The sequence below is a fragment of the Hemicordylus capensis genome, chromosome 9 (assembly GCF_027244095.1).
Source record: "Hemicordylus capensis ecotype Gifberg chromosome 9, rHemCap1.1.pri, whole genome shotgun sequence".
In the NCBI taxonomy this organism is placed as follows: domain Eukaryota; kingdom Metazoa; phylum Chordata; class Lepidosauria; order Squamata; family Cordylidae; genus Hemicordylus; species Hemicordylus capensis.
In genome coordinates this window covers 22,161,765-22,186,609 of record NC_069665.1, presented here as the reverse complement: position 1 = coordinate 22,186,609, position 24,845 = coordinate 22,161,765, and the positions used below count along the sequence as shown (strand labels likewise).

At 44.8% G+C, this 24,845-nt stretch overlaps 1 protein-coding gene across 13 annotated transcripts in view; it reads right to left on the bottom strand.

Moving 5' to 3' along the window:
• PHKB (phosphorylase kinase regulatory subunit beta) overlaps positions 1–24,845 on the bottom strand; it is a 130,370-nt gene that overhangs the window by 68,976 nt on the left and 36,549 nt on the right. For all 13 annotated transcript variants that reach the window (XM_053270332.1, XM_053270336.1, XM_053270334.1 and 10 more), the window contains 3 exons: positions 17,923–18,030; positions 15,083–15,163; positions 7,466–7,581 (listed from right to left, as the gene is read on the bottom strand). In XM_053270332.1, the coding sequence (XP_053126307.1) occupies positions 7,466–7,581; positions 15,083–15,163; positions 17,923–18,030 (305 nt within the window). The remainder of the gene's footprint in view (positions 1–7,465; positions 7,582–15,082; positions 15,164–17,922; positions 18,031–24,845) is intronic.

The window sequence follows — 24,845 nt, the reverse complement described above, 5'->3', positions numbered from 1 at the left end:
AAATTATGCATGGGGTGGAGAGGGTGGACAGAGAGAAATTTTTATTTTTCTCTCACAATACTAGAATCAGGGTCATCCCATGAAACTGAAGGTCGGGAAATTTATGGCCTGGAAGAACTAGATGAGTTCAAAACCAAACCTTCACCTTCCCTTTGCTACAACTCCACAGAAGGGACTTCAAGCAAGACTGAAAATGGGGACAAATGTCTCGCCGCTGGACTGCATGTCGCATATTTATCATCAATATAGCTTCTGTTGGAACATTTTCATTAACAGCTTACCATGAAACATTGATTTGAGACTGTTCCTTTATTTCTAACCGTCACACCAAGAAGTTTCAAAGCCGTTCAGTTGCAGTGCCAGGGAAGGAGGGCGGGGGAGGGCTTGTGGGATTTAATTCTAATTGGTTCAACAAGGAAAAGCTGATTAAGTTGGCTACAAAACTCTGTTCTGAACAGCTGCCACCAAAGGCTGGTGAAATCCCACAGTTTCTCTTGTCTTCTGCTGATGAAGAAGCTATTGACCGCATTCTCACGTAAAGTGGAACCGAGGGTCCAACGGCTAACAATGCCCATAGTTCCACACCAGCCTCCTCCCTACTGTGTTGGTTTGTACCGGCAACGATTTTGGTTTTTTGGGGGGTTATTAAAGATGGAATTGCATTCAAAAGGGTGAAGCCCTCTCCGCCTGCCATCTGAAGGTCCACCAGCCTCATGGAACTCAACCACCTCATCCCATTGGGGAAGGGGCCATTGTTCAGTGGTAGATAATTTGCTTTGCATGCAGAAGGACCCTATCCCTGGCAGCATTTCCAGGTAGGGCTGGGAGAGACTCCTACCTGAAACTTTGGAGAGCCACTGTCAGTCAATGTAGACCTGGGCTGCACAGCTCCAGCCCTCCAGCTGGACTACAACTCCCATTATCCCCTAACATTGGCCACTATGGTTGGGGGTGATGAGAGTTGTGGTACATCAACAGCTGGGGATGCTGAAGTTGTGCAGCCTGGGCATAGACAATACTGTGCTAGATGGATCCAGGGATTGACTCAGTAGAAGGCAGCTTCCTATGTTCTTATGTACCTCTAAACAACTGGCATTTAATGTCATAGACAATACTGACTAAGATGCCTCCATGGTTGGACTCCATATAAATTAGCTTCATATATTCCGATTCATATATTCCAATATATTCCGATTCATATATAGCTTCATATATTCCAATCCATATATTCCGATTCCGAGATATTCTGATTCATATATAGCTTCATATATTCCAGTTAAACAACTGGCACTTAATGTCATCGTGCCAGGCTTCAGTTCTCCAGCTGTGGCTGAACTACAACTCCCATCATTCCCAATCACAGTGGCCAATACTTAGAGGTGATGATGGGAGCTGTAGTCCATCAGCTGGAGGGTCAAAGTTGTGCAGCCTGGACATACAAACTGCCCTGAGCCATTTTTGGAGGGGCAGTATATAAATCAAATAAATAAATCAAATAAATCAAATAAATAAATACTGCCTCTAAACATGGTGCTTCCATATAGTCTTCCCAGCTAAATAGGCAAGGATGAATTCCATAAAAGTTTCTGATTTCCTATTAAAAGCATCTGCATTCGTGGCCGTTGCCAGATTAGATTGTTTTAAAGGGGGACTAAGTGATACAATTAAGTGATCAAAAGAAACAAAAAACAGACAAGAAAGAAAGAGAAAGAAAGAAAGAAATTAAACAGAGAATAAAGAAAGTCGATTACAAGCCAACGTAAAGAAGCCCAGCAACCAAGATGTAGATCCAATTACCGGAAGAAACATCCTTTATATCCAAATAGTAAATGTTTCCTGTGTTCACAAACTGTGCATCTCTGAAAAACGTCAGGAACGGTGCTAAGCAGCATTTAAAAAGAAAATCACTTGTAGGTGTTTGAGACTGAACAGGTTTAAAAGGCAGCCAAGCAGCTGAGCAAACAAAATAGCCTTAATGGGGACAGACAACATGACAGCAGCCTAGCTGCAGAACAAAGAAGAACAAGGGGAAGATTCCAGTGCTTTTCCAGGCTGAGAGAATGAAGACGCTGCACTTCGGAAATGCCGCCGTGATCGTCAACACAGATGGGAGACGTCAAAACTGTTTTTGCAGAGGTATTCGGCAGATGCTTGGAAACAGCTTGATCAAAATGGTTACAGGACAAATGAATATTTCAAGAGTTTGAACACATGGGGAGGAGTCATGTGATCCTGGAAAGATGTTACACGGCTTGCTTTTCAAAAATAGCAGAAGGCTGCAGAACTGCAAGCCGTCTTCGCTGGAAATTCAGCAGTGAAACCTGCTCATCAACTGCAAAAAAAATTGCTGCGAACCTGGTTCCCAACCACGGGTTTTTCACTTTGCATGAATCTGAGGCTAACTTCCAAGAAACTCAAAGTGGAACACAGTTTTTGCACCTATGGACAGGACTGTTTGATTATCATGCAATTGCAGATAATGATCCTCTAAAGCAGGGATTCTCAACATTGGGTCCCCAGATGTTATTGGACCAGCTCCCATAATCCCCAGCCAAAGGCCACTGGGCCTGGGGATTATGGAAGTTGAAGTCCAATAACATCTAGGGACCCAATGTTGAGAATCCCTGCTCTAAAGGACCATTTCACACAGCAGCCCAAGATACGGAAGCTGCCTTATATCGAGTCAGACCATTCGCTCATCCAGTACTGTCTACACCAGGGCTGCTCAACTTTGGCCCTCCTGCTGATGTTGGACTACAACTCCCATAATCCCTGGCTATGGATCACTGTGGCTGGGGATGATGGGAGCTGAAGTCCAACAACAGCTGGAGGGCCAAAGTTGCGAAGCCCTGGTCGACACTGACTGGCAGTGGAAGCTCTCCAAGGTTCTAGAGAGGAGTCTTCCCCGGCCTTACCTGGAGAAGCGGCCAGGAACTGAACCGTTCAACTGGGGACCTTCTGCATGCCAAGCTGATGCTCTACCGCTGAGCAAAGGCCCCGTCCCTAGTCTTACTGGTCGAACTAAAAAGTAGATTAGTAGATGACATTCTCTTTTCGTCCATTTCTGTTGACCAGAGATGTGGGGGCTTGAACCAGGGTCTCTAGGGACGGCTTTGCCTAGTCCAGCCAAATGGCAATGAGGGAGGGAATCAGACAAGAGGGAGGAGGAGGAGGAAGAGGTTGTTTGTAGGCCCAAGGCACAGCCCCAACAAGAAACACACAGAGGCTCTTCTCATGAGCAGCCTAGCCTAACCATTGGGCAAGGCTGCTTGTGTGGAGCCCGGGATCCACGTTGATCGTGGCACTCCCACCCAACCTAACCCTGCTCCTAAACCCAGCTCTTAGCCGAGGTTAAGGGAGCAGGTGCTCCCTTAATCTGGCTGCTGGGCTCATGTGTTTCCTCAGCTCCACGGAGCCGAGGAGACATAGAGACGGGTGCCTAGAACCCCCATCTGACGAGGGAATCCCCCATGGCTCTGTGCTCATTGCGTATTGCCTTGTGGGATATGCAGAGGCCAGGAAAATGAGTCCCAGCATCTGTGGCTCCGCACTGCCGGGAGCAGCACGGATAGTCAGCAGTGCTGCTCCCGGCAGTACAGCTTGTATGGGCGAGTTGCTTGCATGCCAAAAGGATCAAGAGCGATCGTCCGGGGGAAGGTAGGTTGAACCCTGCCTTCCCCACCACCCGCACAGTCCCATGAATAGCCCTAACGTTTGGCCATAGTGTCTGAAGCGAGTATTCAGACTGAACTTGCTGATATAGCCTCTGTTCCCTGGTCTGCATATCTGGCCTTTTGTCAAATCCCCACGCCATGCTTTAGAACAGAGGTTCTTAAACTTGGATCCCTCGATGTTGATGGCCATTGTGCCTGGAGACAATGGGAACTGTAGTCCAGCAACAACCGAGGACCCAAACTGGAGAACCCTCAGGTTAGTAGTTCCCATTGTCTTGCCTGAGTGTCTTGCATTATGCATTCTCTCCAGAGAAACTTCAGGTTTGTGACCTTGATGCATTCTCTGAACACAAATGCTGAATTACTTCTCAGATGAAGGACAAAAATCTGCCATCATAAAAAAAAAATTAAAAATGCAAACATATAGTTTAAGGTCTAAGGAAACAGTGGAGTTTCTTGACTTAAGTTACCCATATAATTTTAATATGTCCTAAAGCAATGAAAAGGAAACATCTAAAATTAATGCAAGTCTCTCACTTTTATTGCAAGGAGAAGTTACAAATACATAAAATTGCAGACACAAGTGCCCACCTGACTCCCTTAACGTTACTGCATACAGAAATAAAGGTACTGAGCCAGGACAGCAAATTTTATATATAATAACTGTCACTGTGACTTCTCTTTTAGTCTACTGTATTTGCGAGCCATTTTCTGAGGGAAATTATTACAGCTGTCAGCTAAAAGGCCACCGTTCTACTGACTTCACTGCTAATGGAGCACAAACAGAGGTAACATATAATTTCAGAGTTTTATTTCAAAGGGGAATGGGGAATAAAAGGAACAGAGTTACCTACACTATTGGTATTCTCAACGCAGAAGCAGACGGACCATGGAAATCTTATATTAGCTTGGAGTCAGTAATGATCCGGCTATTTGAACCAGAAGGTGAACCTGTTCGAAAACTCCTGGAATTAAAGAGTACGGTCTGATATTCAAAGTTCTATTTAAAATGGCAGGGGTCAGCAACTTGATACTTGGGAAGATGGCTGCTTGGGACATGAAATGGCTTCAGATGGCTCAGCATGGCAGGGGAAAGGAATGGTATTCCATTTTCTGAGGTAGTTATTAACAGGGCAAGGGGCCACTTTAGACATACACATACGACTATATAGGCAAATCTCGTTACCCATGGGGGGTTCTGTTCCTTGCCTACTACCACAAGTAACAAAACCGTGAGTAATGAGGCATTATACCTGTGCGGAAAGGTGGTTAGGTTCCAGAATGGACACAAAAGGTGGGGGGGAACCATGAAAAAACCAGTGAAAAAATGCAAAAATAATTAAAATGCTTTACTGTGCCATGCTCCCATGTACTCAGGAATCCCCCCCCCCAATCTGCGCAATGCCCCCAAAATGCCCCCCCAAAGCGTGGGAAATCACGGAAAAATGTGTTGTTGTTGTTTTTAAAGAAATGAGCCACAAATGGCTCCTCCTGACTCCTCAGACAAAATGGCGGCCGGAAGTGACCTCCACAGTCACTTCTGGCCTTATAGGAATCATGGACGCGTGGGTTTTAACCCTTTTGTATCTGTGGAGAATGAAACCACACAAATACACAAAACCACAGATATAGAGTCCATGAGTAGCGAGGTTTGCCTGTACTGCAGACCACACTCTGATCATGCACACACCAAGAACATTCAATAATGCACTCAAATCAGATGATGTGTGTCAATAAGCATGACTATATAAGCAGAGACTATTTATTTACAACAGGGTTGTATGCACAGCTGTAGCCCAACTGAGCTATTAAAGGTAAAGTGTGCCATCAAGTTGATTTCGACTCCTGGCACCTACAAAGCCCTGTGGTTGTCTTTGGTAGAATACAGGAGGGGTTGACCATTGCCTCCTCCCATGCAGTGTGAAATGATGCCTTTCAGCATCTTCCAATATCGCTGCTGCCCAATATAGTACCAGTGGGGATTTGAACCAGCAACCTTCTGCTTGTTAGTCAAGCATTTCCCCGCTGCACCACTTAAGGTGATTTCGTCCAGCTGTTGCTGGACTACAATTCCCATCCTCCCAACTGTTGGCCACTGTGACTGAGGATGATGGGAGCTATAGTCCAACAACAGCTGGAGGGCTGAAGCTGAACACCTGATTGACAATATTTCTATCCTGCCTCTGCAGTGTAAATCCTGCTCGGGGCGGCGCACAATAAAAGAGCAAATCACAACAAAACAGCAAATCAAACTATACAATTAGTGCAAACGTAGCTAAAAACAGAACCCAGTTCAAACCAAGTTAAAAACCCTCCAGATACAAGCCGCAGATAAAACTCTAAAAAGCCTCTCTAAAACAATGGGTCTCCAAACACTTCTTGAAGACCCTGAGAGAGGGAGCATGGTAAAGCTCCTTAGGCAGGGCATTCCAAAGATGAGGGGCTACCACCAAAAAGGCCCTGTCTTTCGCCCCCAACAACCAAACTGATCAGGCAATCTGTGCAATTGCATGGCCTGTTTATGCCACCAAGTTGCATACCTTTCTCTATACAGTCATGTGGTTTCTGCGGTCTCCATCCAGCTCATGTTAGTCATACATTTTCAAATAAAACAATGCTTATCTCTCTATCTCTATCTCTGTCTGCCACATACTGAGTCAGGCTGTTGGTCCATCTAGCTCAATATAGTCTACCCAGACTGGCAGTGGCTTCTCCAAGGTTACAGGCAGGAATCTCTCTCAGCCCTAAACTGGAGATGCTGCCAGGGCCCTATCTAAGCCCAGTACTGCATCCCTCCAGTGGCTTTATGTTTCTTTTTAGATGGTGAGCCCTTTATGGAAACAGGGGACCATCTTATGAATGTATCATTTATTTTTCTATGTAAACTGCTTTGAGAATTTTGTTGAAGAGTGGTATATAAATATTCGTAGCAGTAGGGAGGGTACTTGGAAACTTCTGCACGCAAGCATGCAGGTGCTCTTCCCAGAGCAGCCCCGTCCCCTAAGGGGAAGATCTTACTGTACTCACAAGCAGAGGTGCACCTAGGTAATTTTGGAGCCTGAACCTAAAGGCCTTTGTAGGCCCCCCTCCCAGCTGCAATTTAAGCATCATCCCGCTATACACAGACACACATTATTTTTAACACGTAGTTTCTTGCGGGCACAAATAGCAACTGAATTCACACTAATGTAATAATATACAACGGATCTATTTATGCAAATATGTATTAGCAGAAATATTTCAAACCACAACCTAACATATTCCCATCCCACATATTTCTTTCCCCACTCCTCCCTGTCTCTAAAGCACTTGGCACAGGTCACAATCATACTCGGCCGTCTGGCACAGTGTGGGCCAGTAGTGACCACACCTCCCAGGACAGATTAAAGAGGATTTGGGTCCCCCAGGGGGTGTGGAGGCCCTGGACTTCGGCCCTGAAGTCCAGGGGTAAGACCGCCATGGCTCACATGTAGTCTCCCATCCAAATGCAACCAGGGCAGACCCTGCTTAGCAAAGGGGACCATCAATGCTTGCTACCACAAGGCCAGCTCTTCTCCTTCCTCTCTGCAAATACAGACTAGCACTTAAAGTAGCCATCTGACGCTTTCCAGTGAGTGGAGCATTACCTCCAGCTGGTCAAATATATAATGCACCCTTCCCTGACCTCCCAAACAGCTCAAAAACATGCTGTGGAAACTACAGTTGTGAACCGTTTGCTAAATTCCCTTACGGATTCCTTTCGTTCCTCTGAAAGGAAGCGCAACATCAACTTGTGTGTCTGGGCAAATTACCTGGAGTGCAGTTCGGTGCTGCCGTTATTGTACTTGCTTCCTCTCTCCCACACACCAAAGTCTGGCACCCGATACGCTCTTTCCACACAATATACAAGGTTCTGTATGAAGGAGACCTAAAGAGAAAAAGGAAGTGGGAGTGGGATGGAAAACAGAGAAGCGTTGGAACAGACTAAGAAGTCTTCTCGACTTCAAAGGCATGGCCACAGTGTGACACCGCTCAGGGGAGGCCCAAGGTCTTTCAGCACCTGAGGCAAGGCGCAAAATGCTTCCTTGTTCCATGCCCCAGATAGGGTTCAGCCCCCTTCCAAAACCGCCCTCTGAAAGCGCATATGGGACAAGGAGGAGGGAATTGTCAGCAGCCTCCTCGTCTCTCCTCATGCGCCTTACAAGCTTCACAAGGAGTGTGAGGAGAGGAGCTCCCTGCAAAGCTGGCCAGGGTCGGATCGGTCCCAAAGAGCTGCTCCAATGAGGATGGCAGGAGGCCTCTCACTGCCCCAGAATCCGTTGCCTGAGGCAACTGCCTCACCTTGCCTCATAAAAGGGCCGCCCCGACACCTCCGTTGGCCTTAATTGTAGGGATGTGCATGAACCTGTTCGGACACTGGCCAGTTCAACGAGTTCGGCGGCGGGGGTGGGATAACTTTAAGGGCGGGGGAGGGTGCACTTACCCCTCCCTCCATGTCCCCCCCACCGCTGGCGCTGGCTGGAAAACCGGTCCGGCGGGGTGGCAGCTTATCTCCCGCCATCCTGTCCACTCTTCGGGCCAGAAGTAGCAAGCGCACATAAGCACATCGTGCTTGCGCATGTCAGGTGTGTGCCCCGATGCACGCACGCATGCTTGCTACTTCCGCCTACTTCTGGTCCGAAGAGAAGACAGGGCGGAAGGGAGATACACTGCTGCCCCACTGGACTGGTTTTCATCAGTGCCGGCAATGGGGGGGGGGGAGTGGAAGGAGGGGGTCAGTGCACCCTCTCCTGCCATCGAATCGGCCCCTGCCGGTTCCGTGCACATCCCTACTAAATTGTAGTTCAGTTTACTGTTCCTGTGCAGTGGAAAACAGGAACATACACCGTTCCAAGCCAGACTACTGGTCTGCCTAGCTCCGTATTGTCTACAGTGACTGACCACACCCGTCCAAGGCTACAGGCAGGAGTCTTTCCCAGCCCTAGCTTCAGAGGCCAGGGATTGAACCTGGGACCTTCTGCGTGCAAAGCAGGTGCTCTACCACTGAGTTACGGCCCTAGCCCTGAGGGGAATCTCTCACAGCAGACAGCACTCACATGGAGTCACCCATCCAATGGCAAACCAAGGCAGGCCCTGCTGAGCAAAGGGGGCCATCCATGCTCACTACCACAACACGAGCTCTCTACCCTGAAACACATGAAACAATGTTCTTGATGCCAGTGTTAACAAAGACTCAGGGCATTTGCACTCAACTCCAGGCATCCTCACACTTGGGTCCCCAGATGTTGCTGGACAAGTCCCATCCTCCCCAGTCACAATTGTGGGGATGATGGGACAGAGTCTAACAACATCTGGGGACCCAAGTTTGAGAACTTCTGCCCTACTTCATTCACCAGTCTGGACCTTATTCTCTCCTCCACTTTCATCCCCTGTATCTCACCACCTCATCGCTCTGATTGACCAAAAATAGGACCTCCCCTATAGTGGCTACCAATCACTCTCTCTCTTCTCTCCTGGTGTCCATGTGAGCAGAGAAAGATCAGGAAATACACAGGAGTTATACCAACACTATGTTTCCCTTCTAGCTTCGTCTCTTCTGGTGTGAACTAGCTATTCCGTCACAACTCCATTGCCACACTGCCCAATGGCTGCTTCTTTCTAACAATTGCCACATGTTTGCAAGGTGGTGCTGGCTCTCCCAGGGCCTAAAGACCACGGATTCTCAATGTTGGGTTATCCCCAGATGTTATTGGACTTCAGTTCCCATAATCCCCAGCCACGGTGGCCTTTGGTTGGGGATTATGGGAGTTGAAGTCCAATAACAACTGGGGACCCAACGTTGAGAATCCCTGCTATAGACAATAGCCTTGCGAATTATCTACCCCTCCGAACAGCAGATATTTCATAGCTGACAGCTTTGTGACCACCAGCCATATGTCAGCCGCTGTAACTACTTTTTCAACATCACTTCTCAAAGAAAGCAAGGAAACCATGCCAAATTATCTCTCTGTTGCACACACACACACTTTTGTTCCTTTCTTGCCCCTGGCGGGAAACAGCTAGAACACTGAAATGGGGCATATTATAAACTGAAAAATGCTGGATTTAGCTGAATCCAAGACTAGTCCTCCCCCCTGCCAGTTTCTTTGATATTAGAAATTCGAGGTGTCATTTTAAATTCAGAGTCCTTTTCCTTACCGGTGAATATGGGTACAGCCTGAATTTAACCTCTGTTTTTAAAAGGGGGAGGGGGATCTTAAATGCAGAGTCTTGTTTGGTTGTGTGTTTAAAATATTTATCCCCCCGCCCCAACACATTACTGCTCAGGGTGGCTCACAACATTAATAAAATAGAAACAATAGAAAACAATTTTTAAAGATGAATAAGCTTTAGAAGTTGAAAGGCCAAACAAAAACCACCTTTAAAAACTGCAAATTTTAAAAGTTTCAAATTAAGAATTGTAAGTAAAAAGCTAAAAATAAAGAACTAAGAAACCTACCAGATATAAGCAGCGGATAAAACATTTAGAAGCTTCTCTAAAACGATGGCCCGATTCACATGTAACGAGGAACTGGGGTTGGAGAGGCCTGAGGTTGAATATGAATGTCTGAACATGTGCAACTGCGGTTCAGACACCAAAGTGACCCAAGGTTTCCCTCCCCAAGCTCTGATCCGAACCTTCAGTTTGTAGTCTGTTTCACCACTTGTACCTGAGGTTCCATGCCTGTTATGTCTGAATGCTGTATGCTTCATTAACCAGAGGGAGGAAGCTCCTCCTTTGCTCCGGCTCTGATTGGCTGCTAGGGCTGTCCTTCATTCTAAAAGGAAGCCCACACAACTAGTCTCCGTCCTCTCTGCAGTCTTCCTGACTGCTGAGAGGGTCATAGGAACATAGGAAACTGCCATATACGGAGTCAGACCATTGGTCTATCTAGCTCAGTATTGTCTTCACAGACTGGCAGCGGCTTCTGCAAGGTTGCAGGCAGGAATCTCTCTCAGCCCTATCTTGGAGAAGCCAGGGAGGGAACTTGAAACCTTCTGCTCTTCCCAGAGCAGCTTCATCCCCTGAGGGGAATATCTTGCAGTGCTCACACATCAAGTCTCCCATTCATATGCAACCAGGGCAGACCCTGCTTAGCTATGGGGACAAGTCATGCTTGCTACCACAAGACCAGCTCTCCTCTCCTGGCTCCTGCCAGTTACGTCCAAATGTGTAAAGGTAACCATGCGAGGGGGAGCGGGGGGGAGGGGGTGGTAGAACCGCGGGTCCATTTGACTCACAGTTCCACGTTATGTGCAAATGCGACTGACGTTTCTTCATTTCAGTCTTCTTTTCAGGAAAATACAGGTGAGAAAGTGACAAAAACATATACATCTCTGGGGAAGGGAAGTGATTGGAAGTGTTCTCAAACTAGGGTCCACATATGTTGTTGGACCACAACTCCCATCATCCCCTGCATCTGACATTGTAATGGGAGATGATGGGAGTTATAGTCCAATGTATGGGGAGGGGGCAACTTTGAGAACCCCTGGATTAAGGAAATTCCAGAACTTCACTAGAGGCATTGTAACTTTCCTCCAGAGAGTTTAGGGCCAATCATTCATTTCCATCCTGCCCAGTTTTTATTAATTTTATAGATCAACTACTAGAGATCAGCCAACTACTAGTAGATCAACTACTAGAGATCAACTCTAGTAGATCAACTACTAGAGATCAGCCTCTTTTACAGATCAGCTACTTCTAGTTTGGAAACAGTTGAGATTTGTTTAAAAAAGATGGGCATGTGCAGTCACGTGGAATTAAAATACAAAGGTTGTAATTCTCTAACAATTGCATCCTACAAATTATCTGAGTCATAGTCAGTCTTCCTGTTTAAGTGGTATAATAATAATAATAATAATAATAATAATAATAATAATAATAATTATTATTATTATTATTATTATTTTACACATGGAATATGGAAACAATATTAGCCTACTTCATGGGTACCAAACCAGGTCATTGAATACTTTTACCTATCTGTCTCCCTTTCTGTCTAATTTATCTATCAAATTTGTATACTGCCCCAAACTGAGGAACATAGGAGGCTGCCATATACTGAGTCAGACCATCGGTCTGTCTAGCTCAGTATTGTCTTCACAGACTGGCAGCAGCTTCTCCAAGGTTGCAGGCAGGAATCTCTCTCAGCCCTGTCTGGAGATGCCAGGGAGGGAACTTGGAATCTTCTGCATGCAAGCATTCAGATGGTCTTCCCAGAGCAGCCCCATCCCTTAAGGAAAATATCTTAGTGCTCACACATGGAATCTCCCATTCAAATGCAAACCAGAGTGGACCCAGCTTAGCAAAGGGGACAAGTCATGTTTGCTGCCACAAGACTAGCTCTAGCACAAGACTTCCAACTCTGGGTGGTTTACTTGTCTTGCTTAACTCACAAATGGGAAACAAATCCTTAAAAACAGTGGGGTGGGGGGAGAGATGAACAGACATCGCTGTTCTATGCTGGGAAACAAGCCCCATTAAATCTACCCAGCCATTTAAAAACTTGCTCAGCATTCCCATCTACTACTGGAGGCAGCTCATTTACCTCCGAGGGGAAAGAGAGTAATCACAAAGGGCTTCACTGCATTCAATCAGCACAACATCCTCCACAAATGAACTGTCTAAATGTGAAAGAAAAGAAGGGTTTTGTTTTGTTTTAATGGCCCCACGGAAATCTCAAGAGCATCAAAACAGGCTCATCTGTGGCTGAGACAGGGCCAAGCCAAACAAAGCCCAAACCAGTTCCAAGTCAGCAGCAAATCCAAAGCGCATGACCCCAGCTGGGCCATGGAGACCGAAGGCCATCTTGCACAGCCGGAACTGTTTGCAATGCGTGAAAAGGCAGTCTGGCACAGCAGAAGGGGAAAGAACTGCTTCCCTTTTGGTTCAGATCTCATCACAGCCGTAAATTCAGAGGATGGCCTTAGAGAAAGCACTACCCATTCGAGCTCAGCTCAACCCCTGCAAATTGGGATAATGCTACTCTCCCACCTTAGGAACATAGGAAACTGCCATATACTGAGTCAGACCATTGGTCCATCTAGCTCAGTATTGTCTACACAGACTGGCAGTGGCTTCTCCAAGGTTGCAGGCAGGAATCTCTCTCAGCCCTATCTTGGAGAAGCCAGGGAGGGAACTTGAAACCTAGATGCTCTTCCCAGAGTGGTTCCATCCCCTGAGGGGAATCTCTGACAGTGCTCACCCTTCTAGTCTCCCATTCATATGCAACCAAGGCAGACCCTGCTTAGCTAAGGGGACAAGCCATGCTTGCTACCACAAGACCAGCTCTCTTCTCTCAGAGATCAGCTCTCATCTCTCCTCTCCCAGAGACCAGCTCACCTTACAGGACTGCCCTGAGAATGAATGAGAAAACAGGGCCATTAACACGTCATCATTCACACAATCATCATTCACACGATTCTAATTTGGGCACGGACACACTCCTGATTTTTGATTGTGTGTTACATAAAACCAAGGCCGGAGGTGGGGAGCTTGATCGTCAGCTAAGCCCAGCCAGGAAGGACAAGCACACCCTACCCAGATTCCGTTCAGTTGCCGGTGGAACTGACCTACACAATGACAACTTCATATTGCCATATGCAGATTGTCATGAGAGGCAGTGTGGTGCAGTGTGTAGAGTATTAGACTAGGACCAGGGAGACATAACTTCAAATCCCCATTCAGCCATGAAACTTACTGAGTAACTGGGCCAGTCGCTTCTCTCTCAAACTAACCTACCTCCCAGGGTTGTTGTGAGGACAAACATAACCATGTACACCGCTCTGGGCTCCTTGGAGGAAGAGCGGGATATAGATGTTATAGATAGACAGACAGACAGACAGACAGACAGACAGACAGACAGACAGATAGATTTACATTTGCACAAATGACGTTTTCTAAAGTCCTGTTATGTTAAAGACTAAAAACAGTTAAGAAAACTATATATAAGATTATGAGCCCTATGGAGACAGGGATCTGTCTTTATTTTTTATTTTTTATATTTTTAAAATTATATCTATGTAAACCGCTTTGGGAACCTTTGTGGAAAAGCAGTATTTACATATTCGCCATCGTCGTATATGCAGAGAGGCATTTCTAAGTCTGCACGCATCAGCAAAGATCTTGGCATCTGTCTTAAGGAACTGTGTGTTTGAAACTTGGACAGAAACTAGTACAACACCAGGCTCTTCATCAACAACAATCATCATTATGATGTCGGAAGCAATCCCTACTATGGATAAACCAGAAAAACAAAAAAGCAACCAAGGAAATCCCATAAAAAGATGCAAAGTTTTAACTAGTAGTGCCACCAATAACCTATATTCCTGCTCAGATGAAGGGCTTTTGTGTTCTTTGGGAAAGCACGGCTTTGTTCTGATTTATTATCATAATCAATCTATCTGGGATTAAGGAAGTAGCTGCGAAATGATGGATGAAAATAGGATGGAAGGAAATAGCTGCATTTTAAGAGGCAGTGTTGGGGAATCGCTACGTAGCCTCTATTTCCATGACAGCACCATCAGTTTTGTGGCAAAGAGGAAATTAAGTTGCCCCATGCTTTGTATCCCACTCTCCTTCTAAGGATTCCACTGGATTATTTAATGATGTCCTCACAACAACCCTATGAGGTAGATTAAATGGGGCAAGTGCCCTGCCTAACACATCTATCTAATTTATTTATTTTTTTACTCATCTTCAGCTCACATGGTCATTTTTAAAGCAGCAAAAATGTGTTTGCTGGGAAACGTGCAAAAAACCCTGGGTTGAGTTACATTTAATTAATGCATCCTGCAAAACATGGGAGGAAATGGCTAGCTTTGGTTTTGTTTGTTTGTTTGTTTATTACATTTCTATCCTGCCCCAACCAAGAGCTCTGGGCGGCGCAAAACAAGCAAAAAACAAAAACAAGCACCGTTTTGTTTTTTGTTTTTTTTAAAAAAACACTGCTTAAAACAATGTAAAAACAAATTTCAAATGTTCAGAGCCATTTAAAACCCATTAAAAATACTTAGGAACAATTAAAAAACCTAGGAAGCCTAGGCCAAACAAGTAAGTCTTTAGGGCTCTCTTGAAGGCCCACAACGAGCCCAAACTACAAGTCCCAGCATCCCAAACTACAAATCCCATCATCCCCATTTATGTAGAATGAATTCTGAGGCTGGAGTGGGATGGGACTGTAGCTCACTGGTAAAACAGCCAGGTCAATTCCTGCCAGCATCACCAAGTAGGGCTGAGAAAGGCTCCTGCCTGAAACTTTGGAGAGCTGCTGCCAGTCAGTGTAGACAATACTTAACGCAATGGACCATGGGTCTGACTCAGTATAAGGCAGCTTCCTATGTTCCTATCCAGAGTGTTTGACTGAGGCAGGGAGTCGGTCTATACATACCTCATCTGTGTTGTAGATAATCTGCAGACCCGATGAGATCATCTCAACCAGGTAGAGGAGGAACAGCGACACAGCGTTGATCTGGAGGAAAGAGAAAAACAAATGTGGTCAGCTGGAAAACAAGTATCCCCCAAAGTAAATATCGCCTTTGAACTTCTGCATGAGGTCTTTTTGTTTTCTCTCTTTAATAAGAAGCCCTGGGGCCAAGCTGTCAGGATCAGAAGTGAAACTGACAGGAGGAGTAAACAGAACATTAACACAGGGAGGATCACTGCACCCCACATCCATGGAGGAGACAATATGCTTCCACGCAGTTTGGAGGCATGGTTTGCTTGGTAATGAGCTTTCATCTGTCTGGGAAGCTGGGTTCTGGTCCCAAAGCATGGTCAGAGCTGCTTAACTTTGGTCCTCCAGCTGTTTCTGGACTACAACTCCCATAATCCCCAGCCACAGCAGTCAATAGCTAGGGATTATGGGAATCGTAGGCCAACATCTGCAGGGGGGCCGAAGTTGAGTAGCCCTGGTCGAAGGGCACATGATCCAGCTACCTTGCTGAAGCTAAGCAGGCCTTGGTGTGGTCAGTGCCTGGATGGGAGACCCATGTATGGATGCAGAAGGCCTCAGGTTCAATCCCTGGCATCTCTGGGTAGGGCTGAGAAAGAAACGTACCCTCAGATAGGGCTTGAAACCCTGGAGAGCCTCTGCCAATCAGTGTCAACAATACTGAGCTAGATGGACCAACAGCCTGACTCAGTATGCAGCAGTTTATTGTTTAGGGGATGGGCCCATAGCTCAGAGGTAGAGCATCTGCTTTGCATGCAGAGGAACCCAGGTTCCCTCCTGGACATCTCCAGGTAGGGCTGGGAAGGACTCCTGTCTAACACCTTGGAGGAGCTGCTGCCAGTCTGTGCAGACAATACTGAGCTAGATGGACCAGTGGCCTGACTCCGTATAGGGCAGCTTCCTATGTTCCTATGTTCCAAAGAAGCCCTTCAAGTAATACTATTTACAATGTCTTCCATAGCATCTCTGTGGCCTGTTTTAAAAAGTTTACTCCGAGCTGCAAGCAACGGCATTAGGTTTCCAAATATTTCTTCTTGGGGAATCTGTTTTGACCAAGACACTATTCATTTTCCGGTTGTTTATGTCAAAGTGTCTCCGGTGGGTTTAAATGACAACGCTGACGAGAAAGCACAAAGAGAACATAAGCAGAAGCTTATAGCTTAGGCAGAGCAACCCCCATTTCCCACCTAATAAACAAAACATTCATGCAGCCTCCTGCCGAGGAAGGGATTTATTGTAATCAGCCCTTTGGCATTTGATTTATAGGGCTTAAATTATATTTATGAAAAATGAGTTGTTTTCCCTCAGTTGACTTCATTATCTACTAGATACCAGCATCAGCCACTGTAGCATTTCCCTGTGAGAGACTGCACTTAGGAGCACATGGCTAAATATCCATGCAGAAACACACAAACACACACCACTTCACGTTAAAACACACGGCATCTGTCTTATTTGTGCCCCATTTTTGTTTGGTGGCCAGGGTCCTCCATTCAGCACCTCCGGCCCTGCTCATGGTTCAGCCACTAATGGAGATCCAGTTGGTGAGAACAAGAGACAGGGCCTTTTTCATTGTGGCCCCTGAGCTTCTCCAAGAAGAGCTTCACCATGCTCCCTCCTTTAAGGTCAGCTGAAGTCCCGCCTTTTTGGAGAGACGTTTAAATTTTTTTAAACCTGCAGCTCATACCTGGCAGGTTTTTAACTTTTTAACCAGCAACTTTTAAATTTGGTTTTAATGGGTTCCCATGTTTAGTTAATTTTTATTAGCATTAGTGATTTCCTATTGTTTTTCTGTTGTTCTATTTGTTTAACTAATGTTGTGAGATGCCCTGATTATATCCTGTTCATTGCACTGATGAGTATAAATATTGTAACAGGGTATAAATATTTTAACAAAAGAAAGCAAGAAAGAAATTTCTTTATTCAATATATACATCCCACCTTTCCCCATAAAATTTTCACCAATAAAACCTATTTAAAAAAGAACTACCAGCCATGGCTTAGATCCAAAGAATGGTAAGCAGAAGGGGAATAAGGTATGCATTGTGAAATTTTGTAGATGTGCTAGCATGCTTGCAACATCAGATTCATCATATTAGTACATGTGCCAGTTGTGGTGGTCAGTACCATCTGGGAGAACGGATGCTCATTGTCCATGTCAAGAGGATATAGACCTTTTGATGAGATCTACATCCCTAGAGATAGAAAAGAGGTGAGAGCATTACAATATTTTCAGCTTTCAGTGTGTTCTCATTCTTTTATCATCCTGACCATCACGCCTGCAGTGGACAAATTTTCAGTGGTGTTTAAAAAGCTTTTTTAAAAACCCAACAACTAAAATAGCATTGTCTCGATATTGTCAGATGAAGGGAAATGAAAATGGGCAGGAAATATTACTCCATGGTGAGAGGACAAGAATTTGTTCACTCTGTTACCCTAACCCTGATCGTTTCCTCTGAGCAAAAATGATTGCACTTTTCCAGTAATTGTTTGGGCGTAGGGATAAAGAAGTTGTAAGTGCCACAATGCTATCACCTATTCTCCATCTCTAGAGGGGCAGATGTTGTCAAAGATCACTATGAGCATTTGTCCCCTGAGATCGTACAGATGGCCATAATTTGTGGGCCTGGCTCATAGACTATATCTCAAGGGGATGCAGCATACCAGTCATAAGTACATAAGAAGAGCCGTGCTGGATCATTCCCAATGCCTGTCTAGTCCAGAATCCTGTTTCACACATTCCCAATGTACTGAAGTAGATTTAATGTATTTTGTACCTGAAGATGTCCATATTCCCCATGAGAAAAAACCTCATCGCCTGTATGAGCTCCGAAAACAGAATGCAGGCATTTGGACGGCTTCGGATCTTGTTTGTACTGTTGAACCTTTTGAGGGGGGAAAGCAGGGTGGGGAACAGGATATACATTACATATAATCCTAAAATATATAGAGACCTTCCATCATGGAAGTATCACAAGTCACAGGCAGAATGTTTCAGATGGATTGATAAAAACAGTAGCTGATATCCAGACTAATTTTCTCAACAATACTCCGCAGGAGATCCTTGGAAAGACTACTAAATTTCAATAGAATTTCAGTAGAATTTTCAATAATAAATTTCCTCTAGTAAATTTAGTCAAGATGTCAGGCAGCATTACATTAGGGATGTGCATGAAATTTGCCCAAATTCTGATCAAAGTCAAATGAAATTAAAATTGATTTTATCTGGAACCACTGACCAGAGTGGAGATTTGTTCAAATTGATTCAAATTCACCCAAATTTGAACCAAATTCGAGCCAATTCGCTCAAATACGATTCAACTCTATTAAAATTTGGGCAAATATGAATAGATTTGAATGAATCTCCACTCCTTTCGATGGTTCCAAACTGAATCATATTCAGGTGAATTTCATGCACATCCATACATTCTACATTTTGAAGTGATATACATACAGTACTCTGCGGATAATCTACTGGAGAAGTGAACTTTGTGTTTTTTCCAGCCCAGGACCATGAGACTATTCAGGGTTGGGGTCCCTGAAGCAGCACCTAAGGAGTCCAAGCCCTCCAAAGAACCAGCCTTTTATCCATCATCATGCCCTCCAGTATCGATGCATCAACACCGCCAGAAGGCTGGAGGAGAGCTATTGGAATGCAGAAGCAGCACCAGACTCTGAGGAACATAAGAAGCTGCCTTATACCGAGTCAGATCATTGGTCTCTCTTTACACTGACTGGCAGCAGCTTCTCCAGTTTCAGGCAGGAGTCTTTCCCAGCCCTACCTGGAGATGCTGCCAGGGATGGTACCTGGGACCTTCTACATGCAAAGCAGATGCTCTACCACTGAACTATGGCCCCATCTCCTAAGGGGAATACCCTACAGCATTCCGGGCTCATATGTAGTCACCCATCCAGATGCAAATGAGAGTAGACTCTGCTTAGCAAAGGGGACAATTCATGCTGCTACACAACTGGCTCTTCACTCCTTTATATCTCAGACACTCCAAGCAAGCGGGCAGAGCCCAGGAAGAGGAGTCTGGACCCCAGCATACTTAAAGGCTCAGTTTGCCTTCAGACAGTGGTGAGGTCCCTGGGACCTCTCCAAGGTCCTGCAACTTTGCCTCAGACTCATGGGCAACCAGAACAGGACGCTTTGCTTGTTGTAAGCCAGGATTGAAAGAAGAAATGTATTGGATGTTGCAATGGTGGTGGGCTTATTCCCAGGCAGAAAGTAAATGTGAATCTCACCTTTATAGGTGAAGGGATGTGAGGGGATTTGTGTGTAAATGGATTCTCTATAGACCTGCTTTGTGGCAGGTGACACACACACACAACACAGAATAAGAGTATGACAAGTCTTTATATACTACTTTTCAACCAAAGTTCCCAAAGAGGCATACAAATAAAATAAAATAAAATAAAATAAATACTGTTAAATATTTTATTTTATTTTAATGTTGTTTTAGAATATTATTTTAAATTTTTTAAATTGTTTTTTTTTAATTTCTTGTTTTTGTTTTTAACTAATGTTTTAATGTTGTTTTTATCTTGTAAACTGCCCAGAGATGTAAGTTTGGGGCGGTATAAAAATATGTTAGATAGATAGATAGATAGATAGATAGATAGATAGATAGATAGATAGATAGATAAGTATGTAAGTAAGTAAGTAAGTAAATAAATAAATAAATAAAATGTCTCCCTGTCTCCAAAGAACTCACAATCTTAAAAAAGAAACATAAGATAGACACCAGCAACAGCCACCGGAGGGATGCTGTGCCTGGGATGGATAGGGCCAGTTGCTCTCCCCCTGCTAAATATAAGAGCATCACCACTTCTAAAAGGTGCCTCTTTGCTCAGTTAGCAAAGACACAGACTTCTCTCTCCATCCCAAACATACATGTAACCCCTCCAAGTTTTTCTTATGTTTAAGTAAAGTGTCTTACAGTTATAAATTACAGTTCTGAGTAGTTTCTTCAGATCCCGACTCCGCTAATAATTTTTTCCTCTCTTCACATGCACAGGGGATGGAGGTGAGCACACGCCTGAGGCTAAGGGATGTCGTGCAAAACCAGGATTCCTTCCTAGCTCTGCAGGACAACTGAACAGGACCAGAGTGTTGTTTTTCTCTGCACACAGCAGGTGCATAGAAAATGTATGATCTTTAATTAGCAGAGTGGCTTACCTCATTGATTTTTAGTGCTGGTTGTGAAAATAAGTAGATTTTGCTACACTGAGAAAAAGATCTCTCTCTGTAAGAATACAGACACCAGTTCTGCCATCACCATCAAGATACACTTTAATCCAATCAATCTATTTTATTGTTTTTCGCCACAGGCCATTTCAGCTTCTTGAAGCAATTGGCACAGAGACCTCTTGTTCACGATATGCCAGAAACGGAAAAGGGCTAATGAGGTTAACCATCAGAATCAGTTAAAAAGATCCACAAAAGTATACAATTGTATAGGTAAATGCAAATTATATGAACTCCAAAATTGCATACTGCCAAAGTACAATATATTGCATTGGTGTTTGGCACTGGTCACCATATCTCAAAATGGATATTACAGAACTGAGAAAGGCGTGGAAGAGGGCAAGCAAAATGATCAGGGGCCTGGAGCACTTTCCTTATGAAGCAAGGTTACAACATTTGAGGCTTTGGGGTTTAGGAAAAAATGTGACTAAGCGGAAACATGGTAGAGGTTTATAAAACTATGCATGGTGTGGAGAGAGTGGATAAAGAGAAGTTTTTCTCCCTGTCTCACAACCTTAGAACCAAGGGACATCCCATAAAACTGAGTAACAAGAAATGTAGGCCCAACAAAAGAAAGTACATTTTCACACAGTGAATAATAGGGATGTGCACAGAACCAGTTCGGAGGACCTTTATGGGCCTCCGAACTGGTTCGAACGACCGGCAGTTCCGCCGGTTCGAAGGTGGGGAGGTTGACTTTAAGGCCAGGGAGGGTGCACTTATCCCTCCCTCTGCTTCCCCCCTGCCAACGCTCTGTTTGCAAAGGGACTGACGGGGCAGAAGCATACCTCCCTGCTACCCTGTTGCCTCCTCGGTCTCTATGTCCCCAAAAGTACCCGATGCACCAGGACAGGTAAGTGCACCCTCTCCCAGCCTTAAAGTCAACCCCCCCTCACACCTTCTAATTTCCCCCGCCTGGTTCTGTGCACATCCCTAGTACATAATTTAAAGAATTATCTGCCTTGAGATCTGGCGATGGTCACCAGCTTGGGTGGCTTTAAAGCGGGCTTAGACCATGGACGATAGGTCTATCAATGGCTACTAGTCTTGATGGCTATAGGCTATTTCCAGACTCAGAGTCAGGATGCCTCTGAACTAGGTGGCCAGATTTGGCTTTTTAAAAAGCCAAATTCTGGCTTACGGCCCATTTGACCCACGAGTATACCCCTTAGGTTCTGGCAACCTTGCCTCTGAATACCAGTTGCAGGGGAACAACAGCAGGAGAAGGGGCAGGGCATCATCTCCTGATTGTGGGCTTCCCAGAGGCATCAGGAGTAAAAGGCTACTCCAAGTTCTGGCTGGCTTACTAAAATTAAGAAGACAAGTTTACTAGTCCCATCAATTTCAAAAGGAGTTCTCATGTGTATGACAAATATTTACGAATATGATGAATATTTATATACTGCTCTTCAACCAAACTTCCCAAAGCAGGGAGGGAAGGAAGGAAGGAAGGAAGGAAGGAAGGAAGGAAGGAAGGAAGGAAGGAAGGAAGAGCCAGCGTGGTGTAGTGGCTAGAGTGCTGGACTAGGACCAGGGAGACCTGAGTTCAAATCCCCATTCAGCCATGATACTAGCTGGGTGACTCTGGGCCAGTCACTCCTCTCTCAGCCTAGCCTACTTCACAGGGTTGTTGTGAGGAGAAACTTAAGTACACCACTCTGGGCTCCTTGGAGGAAGAGCGGGATATAAAATGTTAAATGAATGAATGAATGAATAAAATGGCTCCCTGGCCACAAAGGGCTCACCATTTCAAAAAGAGACATGAGAAAGACACCAGCAACAGCCACTGGATGGATGCTGTGCTGGGGATGGATAGGGCCAGCTGCTCTCCCCCTGCTAAATAAAGAGAATCACTTTAAAAAATGTGCCTCTTTGCTCAGTTAGCTCATGAGTAACTTAGTCTGAATGTAAGCCAGCGACTGGAGTAGCCTGTCCCATAACTGTCATATTTAAATTCTGAGAAGTTCTGAGAAGACAGGACACTGAGGACCCTCCTGGTCAACTAACATCAGTAAAAATAGGAAGCTCACATTTTCTTCCTTCTCCTGCCCCCACCTTCCAACCCAACTTCTAATTGCCTCCTTAAATAACTTCACTTTTGCTTTTTGTCTTCCATGCCCTATGGGTTTCCACACATCTCTTCCATGCAACTATAAGTCATGTTACCATATAAACTGATTTCCTAGACCATTCTGGATTTTGACGAGTGGGCTGGGAGCTCTGGCAGATTTCCTCAGTGGACTGATTCCAAGCCAATGGTAGCTACGGTCTTTATGCAATGGTAGCGAAGGTCTTTAGAACCTTTGAGGCAGGGGTGGAGAAGTGGAGGCGAACACCACCCATTTCATCATACCTACCTCCCAGGATTATGCGGGAAAAGTGAATCAATGCCCATATCACGCTGAGCATCTTGGAGGAAGGGTGCAATATAAAAGCAAGAGACTGGAACTGATTAGATTAGATACAAAAAAATTGCAGATTTACAGGGAAATGTCTATTTTCTGAGCTCCTTGTGTACTCTGGCTTCTCTTCAGCATGGCACCGGGCATCACAAAAAAACAACACCTTACTGTGACAGAAGCCATTTAGGGTATGATTAACCAAAGCTTGAAAGCTAAAATTAGGGGAGACAGAGGGCTGCAAACTCAGCTCTCCTGTGCTATTCCAGTTTTGATTAAGGCAAGCCTGCTGGAGCAGTCTTTAATCTCAGGTCTGCAAGATGTTGACCCTGGTCAAGTAAGAAAAATGGAAATATAAACTAAGGTGTAACTATCAGGTATATTAGATTGCCTCTTCAAAAATCCATCAGACAGGAGGACATGCGTTGGGTTTTTATGTCTCCACACTATAAATGACTGGCACCATTGCCATTGCTAGTTACTTCTTTGTACTCCGGAATGAAATTACTTCTACTGTAGCATAACATTTGAAAAGATCTTTCTTGATAATGATGTGCAGTGTCAAGCCTGGGTAGACAAATTACAGGCTTGTTAAATAGCTCTGAAATCATCTAATGAATACATCCACTTTCCTATTTGTTATCATTTTAATGCATTTTTTCTCTCCTGGCGCGGTCTTCTCATGTTCGCTGCATGCATGCATGCATACTTCAAAAGATGGAACACAAAGAGCCCGCACTTTGAATGGAGGGAAAAGAAACCCAAACAAGCCAAAGTAGTATTTATTCCCTTCCCCAGGAAGGTTTTATCCATTTTCCAAAAGCCACCCCCCGCCCTGGATAGAAAAAGTTAATTATGAAAACTTATTCGGATGGGGGCATTTCGACGGATTCTCAACCATCAAGAAATCCCTGGATGCATCCACATGAAACTCTACGACATGCAGACATTTGTGTATGTTAATGTGAGAAAGCCAGGTCCCAAGCCATCGAAGGCTTCTGAGGTGAAAACCAGGCCTTTAAATCTGCTTTTCATATTCATTAATGCTCTATCTATCTATCTATCTATCTATCTATCAAATGTGTACACCGCCCAAAACTTTTGTCTCTGGGTGGTTAACAATAGCATAAAACAATTTAAAACACATACAAAAACTTAAAACAATTTAACAATTTAAAAATAAAGAGATTAAAACCTAAAAAATTTAAAAAGCTGAGAAAGCTTGGGTGAAAAGATGGGTTTTCAGGTGTTTTTTAAAAAAATCTTTAGGCTGCTGTGCTGTTTTTATGTTTGTATTGTTTTAGCCAAGGCTGCACAGCTTTGGCCTTCCTGCCAATGTTGGCCTACCACACCCATCATCTCTGACTTCTGGCTGCGGTGCCAGGGGTTGGTGGGAGTTTTAGTCCAACGTCAGGGGAAGGCTGAAGTTGGGCAACAGCCATGCCCAGAACCACCATGGTTTGCTGTTACATCTGAAGCCTAAATCTCCCTGGAAACTCCAGTTTAAACTGAAGGATGGGATGTTAAACACATGCTGAATGAAACCCATATAAAATGTTACACTCAGGAGGCAATTTAAAAATGCTTGAACTTGTTTTAGGACTCTGGGAGTTCTGCCAACTATGGCTGCAATTGCCCCACCAGGGAAGGCTGGTGGCCACCAGTAATAGGAATTCCCAGATGGTGCTGACAACAGTTCCCAGCATCCCTAGCTGCAATGGCCTTTGGCTGGGGATTGTGGGAGTTGTGGTCAGCAACATCTGGGGATCCCTGTTACAAGGGGCACTGGTGGCACCCTTCAGTGCAATGCAACAGCTGCCCTGAGTACCCTCCCAGAAACCAGATAATAGGTAAGCAATTGCATTTGAACTGGATTCGAAGCATTTCTAAAAGCTGGGATAATAGTACACTTCAGCCAAGATCCAAACTACCACACCACTTGCCCAATGTGGATTTGAAACTGTGTTTCCCAAGCAAAACACACGAGCTTTCGCCCCATTTCTCCTGTGGAACTACTTTTAAGACTTTTAAGAAGCAGCACGTGATATGA